Source organism: Balaenoptera ricei, chromosome 17 (genome assembly GCF_028023285.1).
Source record: "Balaenoptera ricei isolate mBalRic1 chromosome 17, mBalRic1.hap2, whole genome shotgun sequence".
In the NCBI taxonomy this organism is placed as follows: Eukaryota; Metazoa; Chordata; class Mammalia; order Artiodactyla; family Balaenopteridae; genus Balaenoptera; species Balaenoptera ricei.
Genome location: NC_082655.1, coordinates 74,312,201 through 74,325,975, shown reverse-complemented (window position 1 = coordinate 74,325,975; position 13,775 = coordinate 74,312,201). Strand labels below are relative to the sequence as shown.

General features: G+C 39.4%; 1 protein-coding gene across 6 annotated transcripts in view; it reads right to left on the bottom strand.

The window, feature by feature from the left end:
• ASPH (aspartate beta-hydroxylase) overlaps positions 1 to 13,775 on the bottom strand; it is a 223,564-nt gene that overhangs the window by 39,989 nt on the left and 169,800 nt on the right. For all 6 annotated transcript variants that reach the window (XM_059902195.1, XM_059902196.1, XM_059902198.1 and 3 more), the window contains 3 exons: positions 8,660 to 8,758; positions 6,541 to 6,630; positions 1,597 to 1,734 (listed from right to left, as the gene is read on the bottom strand). In XM_059902195.1, coding sequence (XP_059758178.1) covers positions 1,597 to 1,734; positions 6,541 to 6,630; positions 8,660 to 8,758 — 327 coding nt within the window. The remainder of the gene's footprint in view (positions 1 to 1,596; positions 1,735 to 6,540; positions 6,631 to 8,659; positions 8,759 to 13,775) is intronic.

Genomic DNA, 13,775 nt, shown 5'->3' with positions numbered 1-13,775 from the left:
GGGTGGGTGAGCTTGTCCACAGGCCGGGAGGCTGTGCACCCCAGTTCCATGAGGACAGAAGCTCCTGCACTCAGGACCCTTCTGGACTTCACCCTTTGTACCTCTTCATCTGGCTGTTTATCTGTTTCCTTTATAATATCCTTTACAATAAACTTGCAAACATAACTAAATGTCCTGAGTTCTGTGAGCCACTCTTAACAAACTAAACCCCAGGAGACGGTCATAGGGGAACCTCTGGTTTTACAGTCCGTTGGTCAGAACCTCAGGTGACAACCTAAACTTGCTATTGGCATCTGAAGTGGGGTCGGTGTTCTGGGACTGAGCCCTTAAATTATGGGCTCTGATCTATCTCCAGGTAGATAGAATCAGAACTGAATTCATTTTGTAGGACACCCAGACAGTGTCCCCTGAGAACTGGAGAATTCCCTGGTGGTGTTGAAAAATACACATTGGATATGGATAATCAGTTGTTTGAAAATCAGAATGTATTTTCTTATATGAACAATGTACATATGGCAGTTAGATTCTCAGGCCAGACCACTGAAGCCCCTCTAGCTCATAAGATACATGATTACCTTTTACATTTTGAGTAGAAAACAATGATTGAAAGTACGAGTTAATTTACTTTCCATTTGATTAATGTTTCTAAGAAGAAGGAGCTTATCAAGGCAAGAGTTAAACTTCTGACCAGCCTGTACCAAAATAATAAAGTAGACATTCTTATAGTTTAGATTTAATCTACCAATATAAAAGCCTCCAATATTTTGTTTCTTTTTTTAAGCTACTAAGTTGTTAGAATTACTTACATTTCTATATCCTAGATATCCGCCACAACATTTTCTAAAACTATTTACATCTAATTTTTTTAATAAACAGGACCAGTGGTTCTCAAAGTGTTGTCCTGGGACACCTAGGGAGTTCCCTAGACCCACTGAGGGGGTCTTCGAGATCAAAACTATTTTCTTAATAATACCAGGATGTCATTTGCTCTTTTCATGCTCATTCTTTCATGAGCACACAGTGGAGTGTTCCAGAGGCTACCTGACATATGACATCACTGCTCCGGTGGGTGTATGGGTGAAAGAGTGGTGAAAACCCTCCTGTCTTCCATTAGGCCAGACACCAAAAGAGATTTGTAAAAATACACGACAATTCCCATCTTCTCACTTTACTTCTTTTGCTTTGAAAATGTATTTTTTAAAGTTATTGATGTTAACATGTAATGGAGTTATTATTTTATTTTCATAGAAGTCATTTAAAAGATTAAATTTCCTTTTAGTTTTAATTTCTAAAAATTATATTGATACATATAATCCCCCAACACACACACACAAAACTCCTTGGGGTGCTCAATAAGTTTTAAGAGTGCAAAGGGGTCCTAAAGCCAAAATATTTGAGATCTGTTCTTCAACAAATTTCTTTCTTCACCATCTCACCTAAACTCTTGGCTGATGGGATGAAGATCCTTTTTGCCATATTTTCTGCAAATGCCACTGGAAAGAAAATCTATCTCCTCCCTGACATTCCTTTCCATGAGAAGCCGTCTTTGAATTTAGAGGGCGAGACAGACAAGGACTCGACAAAGTTAACACTCACCTTCACTAATTCCATGTAGCCCGTTTCCTTGGGGGTCCACCACGGCTGGGCTTTCAGTCCATGAACGTTGTAGAGTGAGCGCTGCCACACAGATGCAAAGTGGCCCCTCTGGTGCCCAAGCTCGTACCACTTATATGCCTGGAAGAGTTCAGAAAGACTGAACTTCAAACGAAGCAGTTTTACTACTTTTACAATTAAAGTCCCTAACAACAAGGTCTGACTTTTAAATAAAGAGCTTGCTAGTCAGGTGCCCAAATCTGTTACACTGGCAAAAATACTGTTATTTGATTGGGTCTCTGATTATGACCTATTATTTTAAATAAATGTGTTTTTTATTTTCACTCCTAGGCTGTAAGCTCTCTGAACACAGGACTGAACTGCACTCACTCTGGTCTCCCCGGACTGTCCAGCAGACCCTAGGACTTTGTTGAGTGGGTAAATCATTTAAGACACAAAAGGGGACTATGTTTATATTTTAGCTTTCATTTCTTAAAGTCTGTATTTCCTTTCAAAGGAAAGGAGTATGACTTTCATCATTTCTTCACAGATATCTGCATTTACTGAATTGGGATGTTAAGAAGGACAGCAACTTCTTCTTTGTGTTTTTTTTTTGGGCCACGCCCGGCGGCATGCTGGATCTTAGTTCCCTGACCAGGGATTGAACCCGTGCCCCCTGCAGTGGAAGCGGGGAGTCCTAACCACTGGACCGCCAGGGAAGTCCCGGACAGCAACATGAACAATCTTCTCACGTCCACATGAAGAAGGCTGCCCCAAGGTAACGAAGTATAAATCCTCCATTAAAGAAGCAGACCGCAAGAAAATATTATTCTGAGTTAGCAGTAAATAGAGTGATAGCCCGCATTAGATTTTTTTAGAAGGGAATTTTTGTTCCTAGTATTTTTTTTTTCCTGCCATAAGGGATAACATTTGCGGTTGTAGGCTAGCTGTAACACGATACAATTTGCCTCCAAGAAGACTAACGAGCCTTTTCAGGGACAGCTGGCTTCCACGCGTACCCTTCAAAGGACGCCCGAACCATAACCTCTCCCAGCGGCCCTCCCCACATGCGTCCTGCACCGTGCTCACCCCATCGTCTTTAGACTGGAAGACGGTTCTAGGAGTGTGCCTAATGGTATCCCCTCCATTATTTTAATTCTGATCTAATGATTACTTTTGAAGAGTGATTTCAAATACACATTTTGATCAATGAAAACAGGCAGTTAATATCAAGCAGAGTGAGAAGATAGAAGAATATCTTCATAAAATCCCATCTTACTTTAGATGTAAGAAATAATAACTTTTAAGTCTCTTAAAATTCATAAGTCAAAATTTCCTTCCTTAGGAAAATCAAGTGTGATAGCAGAACCACTCCTATTTTCAGTAACACTTTTCAGCTTACTACTAGCTTGTGCATGCGTAATTTCGTTTGATCTTCCCAATAACCCCAAATAGCTCCATTTTACAAATGCTCAATCTGAGATTTTAAAAGACTAAATATGTTGAATTATCACCCAGGGCAATTTATTGGCAATTTATTCCTCTTTCCTTCTATCTTTGTATCATTAAAAAAAAAAAAACTATCACAAGGGATCTTCTTATTTAATTATCTTTCTCAATATCTCAAATTAAGAATGTATACACTAATCACTTATATGTTTTCCTTGAAATACATGTAAGTGGTAACCATAAAGTAATTTCTTTAAAAACTGCTCATGGTTGTCTGATTTCAAAAAATATAGCATTTTACCTTTGAAATTAAATTGACTATTTCAGTTATTTTTGTCCAATTTAAATTTAGGATTTTGTTTCCTATAATTTTCAGTGTTAAACAACATTATTAATTACAACGGATGATTTTTGGAAACCCTTACAGTCCATTAGATTTTTAATCATCAGCAATTCATTTTAAGGACTAGGCATATTGTTAGAGTAGTGAGAAAGAAATTATTATAGGAAAATATATTATATTATTATCATATTATATTAATATACATATTATAGCAAAACTTATAACTCTAGTTCAGGAGTTAGAAGTCTTAGATTTCAGTCTTGGCCTTAACAGTCAACAGGCTGAATGTCTGGGCAAGAGACTTTGATTACGGGGGCATGTTTAGCTGCCCATAAGAGCTTTTCTGACACTCAAAGTGCATCAAACAGGGCCCTTGGTTTTATACCCTCTGCCATTTAACTTTTAGAGAAACAAAACTGTGAAGTGATCTATTCGAAATTTTAAAAAATCATCTTCAATGATACCTTCAATTGTATAGGGGACCCAATGAATTCAGCCAGACTCTTTTTTTTTTTTTTTTAAACATCTAGACTGCCTCCCAATAAAAGTTGCTAGAAAATCCATGATCAAGCTGTTAGAATCCTCTGAAAATGTCCTCTTTACAGGAATACTAAAATACACAGAAAGCATACCTGGGCACCTTGTTAAATGTGGTCTGTATCAATGTCTACTATACTTCAAATTAATGCCAGGTATAGTTTACACACACACACACACACACACACACACACACACTCACTACAGAACTACATAGACAGAGTACGTCAAGAGAGTCTAACTCAGGAAAGCCCAGGCCACGTTTGGGGCCCGTGGTACGTGACCCCAGCCAGAGCCTGTTCTGCCTGGAGCATGGTGCACAGTGGGACATGGGACACACACTTGTGATGAGAACAGGTGGTTCAACTGGCCTGGGAGAACCAGGAATGCCATCGTTTGGGAAGAGGGCTTTATTTCTATTTTGCACCATGGGGTTCTTGAGCCCAAGATGCCTGGAAGAAAGTAAGACTAAAGCAGGAACCGACAGCCAGGTTCTTGCAGCCGTCACAGAGGTGGACGGCAACAAAGGCTGGAATTAGAGCACCGACCAAGCAAGAGGGAAGATGAGATGGACGCCAGACATCGAAGAGGCTGACTGACCTGACCGGCCTTGTCACAGGAGAGGGAGGAGCTAAGCTGATTCAAGTCTGGATCCTGGGAGTTGGCAATACCATCCAGTGAGAGCCGGAACCCAGGAAGAAACGTGGTTTAGAGGAGAACAAGTGAGTTGTCACTGCGGCAACGTGCGGAGAAACTAGGCAGGCAGTAGATCGTGGACTTTGAGTAGGAGACGAGAGATCGAATGTGGATTTGGGAGTCACAGAAATTCTGGGACAAGCTGAGGCTGAATTGCTACGAGAGGATCATGATTGGTCTTTCTCCCGCTTCCTGCCCGTACAAAATGATCCCATTAGAAAAGTCAAAACTACTTTATTGTCAGCCCCTGCAGCACAGAGGCTGTGGGTCTGCTTCTCTTTTCGTGCCTGGAGCAGAGCTTAAGAGCATGAAGGAGGGTTGCTTCCTGGTATGAAAACTCAGAGCACGAGAGTCAACTCAGATTCAACATCTAATATGGAGAATATGCTAACGTGGCATTTCTATAGGCTTGTTTCTCCTATAAGGATGAATCTTTGTGAGCTTTTAAATTCAAGAACTGTGCTGTTCTTTGTGTCTTAATGATAATTAAGCTGATAGAACAATCCCATAGGTTCAAATCCCAAGCCCTTAACAATGTGTAGTAGTGAATTCTTTGCCCTTGAAGTAAGGGCTGTTTTCATCTAAGATGTGAGACTAAATCACAGACTTCTTTTATCTGCCTTTGTCCTGGACCATGAGATGTTGAAAGGTAAATTAATTAGTGACAATTACATTTATAGCAATCACATACGAATACTTATCAAGTGTTAGATACTGTAGCAAAATCTTTCTTATCCCTCTCATTCAAAGGAGGTACCAGGCATTTACATCTTAAAAGAATGAAGGAACACAAAAGTGACTACTAATCAACAATTTCTTCTCCCTTCTTTCTCTTTGTCTCTCATTTCTCATTCTATTCCAGTTGATTGACTGTTAGGTCAGAAGGGGAAAGGTATAGACACATAGAAATGTATAAAGAAAACAGTGTCAATCATCCAAATTTCTGTTACCCGAAATTGGTTCCTGTCACTAGCTGGCAATTACCCCATCACAAAACCCCTTGCTCCAATGAACCCTCAATTGTCCAAATGGTCCCATGTTCTTATTAATTTTAGAAACCCGAAGCTATGTTATCCTTAGATGTCACTTTATTACATATATGGAATGCATGGCTACAAAGAGCCAAGGTCTCACTACAGCCTTTGATCCCTGACTCTAAGGACAGCCCAGCCTAGAGCCATGCGATGGTGAAGGACAGCCCAGCAATGTTGTGTGAACCACAGTGGATGGTGAGAGTTTGGGAATTTACATTGTATGATGTCATGATTAATGACCAAATGTTACGTTTAAAGAAGCTGACACTGTACTCAGAAAAAAAGGGATAATCACAAAGAAAACATGTGATTTGCTTTAGCTACTATATTTTCTGTGTCAATACCAGTCATTATTATAGCTATAGGTATTCATCTTCAACTTGGCATTAAATATTTTGGAAGGTAAATTACACAATTAACTACTGGGTTCAGTGTGCTTAGGAATCAGTTGAATAAAGACTTTATTCTAAAAATAACTACTTTTTAAATTCCAAAATAAAATAAAAATAAATCTAGGCAAACTGTAAAATTATCTCAAAAATATTTTAAAAATTTCAAACACATCTCTTCATTTCATAATTTTAAAAATATTTTTTCAAGGCAATATCTATCTCTATAGATACACACACAGACATACACGCAGGCACACTAATTTAGAGGCTACTCATGATTATTCAGATACTCTCTTGAAAGAAATTATAAAAGTCAAATCCCAAAAATTCTTTATAGGATTTAGTAAGAATTGTTAGGTTGTTACAAAAAGTTTAAATCACCACCTTCAAAAGTTTATGCTTAACACATTTTTTTCAATTGTAACTCTCTCATAGAAATACTTTCCCCCTCCTCTATCTTCCGTTAAAGAGAACAAAAAGTTCACGAATGCATTACCTCTTTGTTTCCAACTCTTTGCATGGCATCCCCCAGGTGGAAATAAAATCGCCCATCATCAGTGCCAGGATCCCCAGATTCTATTCCTTCCTGTAGAAAGGACAGTGTCAGTATTTATGAAAGAATTAAATACCAGATTTAATTCATTGATTTACTTAATGTTTTCTAAGAATCAGAAAATCACCTCAATATTGAAGTTTGGCAGTTAGGTTACTGGTCAACATTTACAATGCAAAGCCAAAAGGAGGTGATAAAGTTCAACTTAACGACATATTCATCATCAATTAACAGTGGAATACGCCACAAAATCAGTATGACTCTTTGTGAACTGTCTCTGCAGGAGCAATCGTATTTCAATATCTCAAAGAATTTCTTTGTCTGAGTTTCTATCACATTTATTTTGCTCTCCAAATCTGACCATATGTCATCTAGAGGCTTTTTTATCCCTGAACCAAAATGTTTAGTTGCTCATAGATGTTTGAAATGATAGAGACCCAACTGCAAATAATATTTTTTTTCCACTCAAAACAAATGTGTCCTCACTTTTCAATGAAATCTTTGACAGAACATACAACAGGATTAAAGCCGGTTGGAATCTTTAATTTTATTAAACACCTCCTATCCTAAAACACTCAGCTGATTTCCATCCCCACTGTCCACAAAAGAACTGAAATTTAAATTTATGTAAAAACAAGAAAGAGAGAAAATATTAAAGCAAGAGAATGAATTTAGAAAAGTAAAAGAAGGATGAAGATACAACATATTTAAATGTCTAAAAAACTGCATCTTTGAGGCCTCTTCACAAGAAGCCCGTTATCTTTTACTCGGAAGAAATTTTATTTGCATAATGTTGGAAAATAGCAGCATGAAACAGAAGCATCACTCATGAGAGGAGAGTTGTGATCTGGGCTCTTGACTGACTGACACTCAAATAAACGTCATTGCTCATTAACTAACCAACCCTGCCCTCCACTTCCTCATCTCTGAGCCAGGAGAGTACTGTTAGGTCCTTATTATAGGAAAGGAAATCTAAGAGGAACACTTTAAATCAGAAAAACCCACATGCCCACAGGGTCATGGTAGGGAATAGGCAGGTTGCAGAGGCCCAGTGACAGCCAAGACAGACTGAGGGGTGCATGCCCACCTCAAGGGGACACCATTGCTCAGCTCCTGTGCTGAGATGTGGGCCACATGTGACCTTTCCAGAGACACCAGAAATCTGCATGCTCATATAAAATGTTCAGATTTTCAACCAAGGCAAGCAATTAAAATTGTTTTTAAGAGAATTATGCTGGCCAAACAGAACATGCAAGCTACTTGCAATCAGTGGGTCACTATTTGGGATCTCGGATCAAAGTCATGTGAAAGAAAGAGATCATAAAGGTGGATCACAAAAGCGCTACTTAAAGTTTACAAGTAGTCGATCAGCTACCTGGCTGATATGGTAGCTTCTAGCTAGTGTTACTATTTAAATTACAATTAAAATAAAAAATTCAGTTCCTCAGTCACACCAGCCACATTTTAGATGCTCAACAGTACATGTGGCTAGTGGCTACCATATAGAGGATACAAATAAAGACCATTTCCTTTGTGGCAGTAAGTTCTGTTGGAGAGCCCTGAGCCAGACCAAATATGATTCTGGTGAACTTCAATTTTTATGTGAGAAAAAAATGATAGCATATTTTAATCTGAGTCTTTAAGGCTATCAGGCTCTTGGGGATTTGACCTATTCAGTCTGCATTTGTTACCTCACTTTGTAAAGGTTTCCATGAGCCCTGTTCAAAGTCATTTCCATGTATAATTAAATTGTAAAAGTAACAGTTAACACGTTGTCCATATTTTAAAATATTTTATCAACTAATAACAACTGCAGTTTTAGGAATTTCTTCATAAAATTTTTTCCAAATAGTCTCTGCTCACATAGTTGGTACTTCTACCTCTGATACTCTTGATTATGCTGAAGGACCACACTGTCTGTGAATGTCATGGTCCAAGGGTGTACATTTTGGCATTGAAAAGAGTCAGCAGTGCATGCCAATCAATCTACAATAGATAATCAAGGGTGTCCAAATGACTCAAAGGGATCAGAAGAGGAAAACAGAGGAAAGGAGGGAGTTACCTTTAGATAGGGGATGCTCTCAGCGATCTTGTTCTGTGCCTTCAGAATAAAGCCGTAATGCACTTTAGCAAAACCGTCATTAGGCGTCGCATTCAGAACCTAAACACAAAGAAAACAAAAAGCTATTGTGATGGACTATGAATTCTACAAATGACCATCAAAACAAATTTTAATTAGCTTTGCTGTACAGTACTTGGACTGGATTATGATGTTATAGCTTAAAATGCTATAGTGTTTTGTCTCATTGCAATACATTAGGCTTAAATGGCCCCATTTCCCCTCAACTCAAAATGTTCTCCAAGAATGAAGAAATGAATGAAAAGGCAATGACTGTTAAAGCATTGCTTTAACAATGCAAATCAGCAAAATCTCTGTCAATTTCATGACTTCAGTATTTTTTTAGTGATCAGGAAAAACTGCTTTAAATTAGCTTTACTTGAAGTCAACTCCAAATGGGTATTATACATTTCTTTATGTACATACTCTATACATTGCCTTAATTAAGAGAAAATTTACATTTGCATTCAAAATATATCACGATCCATCATAAATTTCTTGAACACCCGGACTATTTTAAGGACTGAGGATAAAGTGGTGACCAAATCCAATATTCTGTGATAAAACCCAGGTAAATATTTAATATAAATCAGATCATTGTTTATTATCATCTGCATTTACTATGATTAAAGATAAATTATGCAAAAGGCCTCTAAATTAAATATTAGCAGTGAGAAACCAAAACAACATTCAACTTGTGAAGCTGCTTAGACAAACTAATTTACAGACCAAAAGTGAAGGGTGAAGAAGGTTTGAGTTGAATGCATGTAGAGAAAAGATGAATATCCTACAGCTTCTCTTCGTCCTGGAGCCTGAGCAGGAAAAGGGAGTCATGGGATCTTTCACACAGAAGGAGTAACTGTGCTGGGCAGGGACCCCATACTCTTGGTGAGTCCACAGTGCACCCTGCCAATATTTTAGTGTTTTCCATCTTGCATCTGCGCCTGTACCTCATCCATTAGCAAATACAGCCAATGACACCATCACAATATATTCAGAATCAAACTCCTTGTCACTTCCTCCACCGCTGCCATCCTGGTCCAAGTCTATCATCTCTCTGCTACCTTCTTACAGGAGCCTCCTAACTGCCGACCCTCTGAACCCCTGCCCCATTCTCCTGTAACCCATTCTCCACGTGGGTCCTGAAAGGAAGCACTAAATCCTAAGTCAGATTTTATCCCTCCTCTATGCAAAACCCAAAGGGGTTCCATTTCACTCAGAGTAAGACCAAGTTCTAGGAACAGTCTCTAAGACCTCCCTTGGGCTGGGCCTCTCTACTTCTCTGGCCTCCTCTCCTATCCACCCCCATCAGCCACTCTGAGACACTCTGGACTCCTTGCTGCTGCAAAGAAAGCCAAAGGCACCCCTGCCTCAGGACCTTTGCACACACAGTACTCCTTTGCCTCAAACCGTCTTCTCCCAGACATCCAGACGGCCCACTCCCTTACTGCGATGAAATCCTTGCTCAAAGGTTAGCATCTCAGTGAAGCCTAAGCCGAATCACCTGATATAAAACAGACCCTCCAGCTGCATCACTATCACTTTCTAACTTGTTTATGGTGAGATTCCCTTTTCTTCAGAGCACTCGTCACCATCTGACTTATTTTATTTGGATTTCCTCCACAAAGATGGAGACTCTGCAGGGCTTTTGTCTGTTGCACTCACTGCTGGCCCCCAGTGCTTGGAGCAGAGCTGGGCACATGGCAGGTCGTGGAGAACTCTGTACTAACTGAACAGATGGCTGCCTGCCGGGCTCGACTCCCCAGCTAGATCTCTGAGAGCCCAGACTCTGCCTCTTCTGCACCTTCCACAGCGCTGTTACTGAGTCAGGTGCCAAGCAAGAGCTCAATAAACACTTCTGGAACTGAACTGTACTGAGGCCGATCACATTTCTGGTAGCACAACTATGAAGGAATTATTACAATTATTGCAGCTACGCAGATGACATTTCTGTTTCCTGTAGACACAGCCATCATCTCAAGTAATTAGCAAATGTATTAATTTACTAGCTATTTTAGAACACACAGAACTTTTCTAGGCTCTGGACATATCAACGTAAATGAGATATACTCTCTTTTCTCAGGAACCTCTCAGTCAAGAGAAGGCGACAGACTCACAAGCAGACGACAGCAACGCACCGTGGTAAGTGTAAGCACAGCGACGGGCGTGAGGCACGCGGGGGTACAGAGGACGGGCATCTAGCTCGCTCTAGGGTGGGTGTGGCAGGGGCAAGTGCTAAAAGGTATTTGTGGATGAATAGGAGCTCACCAGGGAAAAGGAAGGTGGGGGACTTTGGGGGTAGGCATTCAAGGCACAGGAGAAAGTGAATAAAAAGGAATAGTGGGCCAGGAACAGCAAAGGCAATGAGACTGGAGAAAAGGACAGGAGGCAAACCACGGAAGGTCCTGTTCAGTATCACGTACAAGATAATCCTCGGGGGGAGTGGAAAGAAATGACAAATGCTCTACCTATATCTGTCTCTGAAATATAATATGGACTCCAGGGCTCTTCTCTCATCTGCATGGTGGACAGTCCCACGTCCCACTCACACACCTGCTACTGTGAGGGGAGGGTGGGCGGTCAGGACCCAGAGTGACCGACAGGGCTGCCCTCCAGGCTTGATTCTTTATGATCACCTACTGTGCTTACTGCAGTTTACATGCGGTGCATAATGGATGCACAGGCTGTATTATCTAGTTGTAATCAACAAACCCTCAGAAAATGAAGATTTCTAAGAAAACCAAATTGAGGTTAATACTAAAAATGTTACACAGATTCTCTCTCTCTCTCTTTACACATACACACACACATACAAACACACACACACACACACACACACACACAAGGCACAGACAACAACAAACTGGCAGAGCTGACATTTCTAGTTTCAGCACAAACTCTGCAGGACACACTACCAGGACTAAAAAAAAAATCATATAATCATAAATCATGTTGCACATGGATATTACTAAAATATCAATTTTTCAGTGTGAGTTAAAAAAATTTTGGCAGTTAAATGAAATTTTTAAAGTATTCGAAATATTTCATTTCATCTTAAGACCTATTTTAGAATGTGGACCTTTTACAATGTACATCACAGATTAGTACATACATACATAGACATAATATATAAACACATAAACATACATATCCCAAGTTTTTGCTTGAACAGTTTTTACTGCAAGCGGATGCAATGGAACATGTTTGAAGATCACTGCTGTGGGCAGTGGGAACCACTAAAGAGCTGAAGCCAAGGGTGGGAGGTAAGATTGGCATTTTGTGTTGATGAAGATCATAGGAGAACAAGCCTGGTTGGAGTGGATCTATCCTACTTTAGGCAAGAGATGATGGGGCCTGGGTTAAAAAGGGAGGGGATTTGAAAGATATTGAGGAAGTTAAAATTAACCAAGATTAGTGACTTGGTACCAGATTGTAACTCCATGATGGCATACTCTGTGTTTGTTTCCTTAACCACCATTTCCCAAACAAGTGTGTGTGGGTCAGTCTTTGTTGAAACTAAAAGCAGCAAAACAAACAAACAAACAAACAAACAAAACCCAGAAAGGGAACGATCAATGATTTTTATAAATTTACTCCAAGATAAAAATCAACATGAAGAAAAATATAAAATTACAATATCCGTTTGCTGAAAATCATCTCTGACTGAGACATAAACATATCAGGATAAACTTCAGTAAAGGAAAGAGAATCTATCAGATTCAGCTTATTAACTTAGCAGTCAGAGGAGGGAACAAAAGGCAAACCCCACACTTATTTTCAGTTTAGCAATGCTTCTTCAAAAAGAAACTCACTCGGTTGTATAATAAGGCTGTATTTTAGATTTTCTGCATCCTGTTATGTTTATTCTGATGAGATTATGATTTCAAATGTATAAACAACAGCAGGTAAGTTTTATTGTTCAAAATGAAGTAAAATGTTTCATATAGTTGAGATGTAGTACCAGGTGAAAAGAATGAATATATTTAAGGAAGGTTTTGAAAAGCTGGAGAAGGACAAATCCATAGTGGGTGAAAGAAACCAGGATGCTTTCAGATCCTGCCCTAACCTCAAATGTGCTTGACACCCTGTAGACACTTGATCATGGTTTTTAGGAAGGAAGGAAGGGAGGGAGGTAGGGAGGAAGTGAAAAATTCTATAATTCCATCTTTGTGCCTTGTGACCGTGGCAGAATAATGGGTATGTCTGATATAGTTTGACAGTTCTTATATTCATATGTTCCTGGATCACTGAGATACATGATGTTTCCTTTAGCCAAACTTTACAAGGCAGGGCACTCAGCCATTAGCAAGTACAGTGCCCCATAGGGACTTATTTTATGACCTGTAACAGGTACTTTAGCACGTGGCACAAATTTTCAACACTGTAAGCTCAACCCACTCTGAATAGATATTAGAGATGCTATAAACAGCAAAGGTCTTACTTCTGCTCTCTCAGAAAATGTACAAATTAGGACAAAGGTCAAAAGACAATTGCTCCTAAATCCAGTGATTCCCAATTATGGGACCGACGGCAGTAAAAGGAGGAAAGCACCACTTTGTGGGTGGACCCAGTCTCAAGACTGAGTATGAAATCACTATAGCTGACAGCATTTTAAAAATAGAAGGAATCATATTGTCTCTACTGAGTAGGAGCATTTTGATGCAAAGTGCACCAGCTTGAAAACCCTTGATCCCGAGGTCTAAACTAAAGAATAACAAGTAAATGTGTTCCTCTTTCTTTTACAGAGGCATTAACTTGCTCCAGCTTCAAAGTTCATTTGGTATCCTGTTTAACTTGTACCAAATGACGTCCCTCATTGCTTGAAGGAGTCATAGTTTTCTAGATGACATAGTTACTTGTGACTTAGCAGTTATTCATTAGAGCATCCATTACAAGGCAGACATCCTTTTAAAGGTATCCTTGCTAGAAGATCAGGTAGCCAATGTCCTCTGAAAGGTGACTCATTTATTCCGTGTGCTCAAAAGGCTTGCGTTCTCTAGTCTCTCTCTAGTTTGGTCTTTTAGTGAAAAACGTACAAGATTATGTGTTTTTAAGTTCA